The sequence below is a fragment of the Coptis chinensis genome, chromosome 8 (genome assembly GCF_015680905.1).
Source record: "Coptis chinensis isolate HL-2020 chromosome 8, ASM1568090v1, whole genome shotgun sequence".
NCBI classification, from domain to species: Eukaryota; Viridiplantae; Streptophyta; class Magnoliopsida; order Ranunculales; family Ranunculaceae; genus Coptis; species Coptis chinensis.
Window position 1 is genome coordinate 79,009,539 of NC_141463.1, and position 3,223 is coordinate 79,012,761.

Sequence of the window (3,223 nt, forward strand, 5' to 3'; positions counted from 1 at the left end):
TTGGGTTGTGGAACCGTCGAGCTTTGTTCCGGTGTCCGTATGCCGCGTTCATGATTTTTTAGCTTGGAGAAGGGAGCGCGACCTGCGCTCTGGTTGGTCTTAGAGAAGGCGCGACCCACACTCTGGCCTTGCAAAATTCACTGGAAGTCAGCAAAGAAGGGGGCGCGACCTTCGCTCGCCCTTGCCTTGGCCAGGGCGCACCCCGCGCTCATGCCTTCCGAAATTTTCACTGGCTTTTGATATTTTGGCCCAAAGCCCATTTTCTCACCTTTTTCTATGTGTACATATATAAAGGAAATAGAATAGGGTTTAGAGACAACTTTTGAGAGATTCATTTCTTGGGTATTGTGGGAGCTCTATTGAGCTAGGGTTTGAGTGAGACCTCTTGTTCTTGATTCTTGTTACCTCTTATAAACTCTCCAATCTTTGCTATAAAGGAAACTCGACTCTTGTGTGGATGTAGGTAGCATTTACCGAACCACCTTAAATTTTTGTGTCTCTTTGCATTATTTACTTTCATATTTATTGTTTGCTATGATTGTGATGATAAATTAGTGGCTTTGCATGTTGAGTTTGTTGTAATATCTACCAAAGTCTGGGGGGGGGTGATTTCCTTGGTGTGAGCTCCAAATTAAAATCATTTGGGATAGAAAGTAACTAGATTGAGGTGTGACTTTCTAGTGAAATCTCCTAACATTATTAGCGGAATGGTCGGATATTTCTGCAGGTAAGCACGCTACTCCTACTCGTTTTGATTTTTTTAGAAGTAGCCATTATAATTTATAAGATGGTGAATGAAAAAAAAATGGGGGGTAGACAACTATACGACACAAACCTATATAATTTCACGTTTTTTTTTTTTTTTTTTTTTTGATAATACCATATATATTACTAATACCATCAAACCAGAACAGGGATTAACTTGTCTTGCAGGATACAAAGAGGAAGCTGGTCCATTTGCTGCTTATGGAAAGCCCATTGTGCAAGCAAATGTGCCTCTCCATTAGATCTCCTATTGATCCACTTAAACTTACAGAAAGCAAAATTAGAGCTTAACTTTACTACATAGTCTCGCAAGCTCTCAGACTTCCAAGAACATGTCTGGCCATTAAGAGCATTAGTGACCTCTAAGCAGTCCCCTTCTTTTCACAGCAGTCCACCCATGAAGCATTGCAAGTCCTAGTGCCACCTCAGCAGTCACCATCTCTGCTTCCTCTGCAGACTTAGCTTGGAACCTTCTAGTACCTGGCCCTACTACTTTGCCTTCTGAGTCCCAGGCTATAGTACCAGCAGCTGCTTCCCCTGACATAACCTGAAAGGCAGCATCATATCTAATATTAATACAATCATTTGGAATAACAGGGAACAAAGAATCTAACTCAAAATTGTTTTGATTAAAGTAATTTTCAGAGGGGATAGAGTTCTCATTCTGCATTTTGGTAGTGGCAAAGCCCTTGTAGCAGTTGTAGGCCTCCATCTCACTCCTTCTGAGAATTCTTTCCCTATTAGGGAGCCTCTGTTCAAACTTGGCTTCATTCCTAGTTTTCCAAATGTTGTATAGGAGATAACAAGCCTGGACTCCTGCCTGAGCTATATGTTGGCTCTTATTATTGCTCCAACTTATGAATTTGGAGATCCAATCCTTAGTGTTGTTCCTACCCTAAATCTCCATTCTTAACCCCAAGCTTGAAGTGAACCACAAATTTCTGGTCCAATCACATTCAAAAAACAGATGGTTTTCTATTTCCAAACTGGTGTTACACAGGGGACAAGAAAAGTCCCCCTCCATCTTCCGAGAAGCCAACCTATCTCCCATAGGTAAGGCATTCATATAGGCTTTCCATATGAACATTTGAATGTTGGCTGGTATTTTGGCTTTCCAGAGAAGCTTTACTGTTTTAGTATTGAAGCTAGAACTCTGTCCTTCACCACTATCTTTGGCTAGGTACTTGTGGACAGATTTCACAGTCAATCTCCCAGACTTCTCTCCACTCCAGATCAGCCTATCCTTGCCAAGACCCAGAGGTCTGATCATAATATCTTTGATTCTTGCCACAAGGAAAGGATGAAAGAAGCCTTGTAGCTTGGCCTCATCCCATCCAGTTCTATCCTCCAGAAAAAGGTCAGCCACATGAAGGCCTTCAAGTCTGGGATCCTCCACCCCTAACTCTCTCAGAGTCTGAGGTTTTCCATTGCAGATCACCCAAGGGTCATCTAAAACGGAGGTGGAGTTACCACTGTGGATGCCCCAGACTATCCCTCCACTTATGAGATTGAAAGTGTTATGGATACCTTTCCAAAAGTAAGAGGCATGCCCAGGAGGTTTCCAGACATCCCCTATCCAGTTTTTACTATATATACTAGCAAGAGTTTTTGTCCAAACAGATTCAATTATCGTAGCGGCTTTCCAAGGGAGCTTGGCTAGCATTTCTACATTTATATCCTTCATCTTTCTAAACCCCAACCCTCCTTCAGGTTTAGTTTTACATAACTTGTCCTACCCAATGGTGTGGACACTGTTAGAATTTTCAACACCATGCCAAAAAAAAATTCTGCATGCTTTGTCTATTTTGTTGCAAGTAGACATGGGGAGCATATAGGTAGACATAGCATAGAGAGGAGTAGCTTGTACCACAGATTGGATCAGGGTAGCCCTTCCAGCCTGTGAAAGGACTTTAGCCTTCCAACCTTTTATTTTCTTATGGATCTTATCAACTAAAAAATCAAAATCCTCAGCCTTTTTTTTGGATAGCATGATAGGTATACCCAAGTATTTGTCTTTTGGGTCAAAAAGCCTCATTTTCCAAAACTTCTTTAGCTTTATTTTATTGCGAAACTTGATGTTTCTGCTGAAAAACATGCTAGATTTATCAAAATTTATCGGTGACCCGAAAAGACAATAGTCTTGGAGGATATCTTTAAGATGACCCCCATCCTCAAGATTTCCTCTGGTGAACAGGATCAGGTCATCTGCATACAGAAGATGGGAGATGGGAGGAGAAGCCCTCTGGATCTTAATCCCATGGACTTTCTCCTCGACCTTCGGCTTTTGCAATCATCCTAGAAAGAGCCTCGGACATGATGATAAAGAGGTATGGTGATAGGGGATCACCACATGCGAGGCCCTCTTTCAGGGATTATCTTATTAAGAGGACTCCCATTAAGAAGCACTTGAAAGGAAACAGTGGATATACACTGCTTAATCAGATTCCTCCACTTCTGG

General features: G+C 41.8%; 1 protein-coding gene across 1 annotated transcript; it reads right to left on the minus strand.

The window, feature by feature from the left end:
- Positions 1-1,117: 1,117 nt before the first annotated feature.
- On the minus strand, positions 1,118-2,449 carry LOC147483298 (uncharacterized). The gene is made up of 2 exons (XM_086579529.1): positions 1,806-2,449; positions 1,118-1,331 (listed from the first exon to the last, which is right to left on the minus strand). The coding sequence occupies exons 1-2, from the start codon at positions 2,447-2,449 to the stop codon at positions 1,118-1,120; spliced, it is 858 nt and encodes a 285-aa protein (XP_086435655.1).
- Positions 2,450-3,223: the final 774 nt, after the last annotated feature.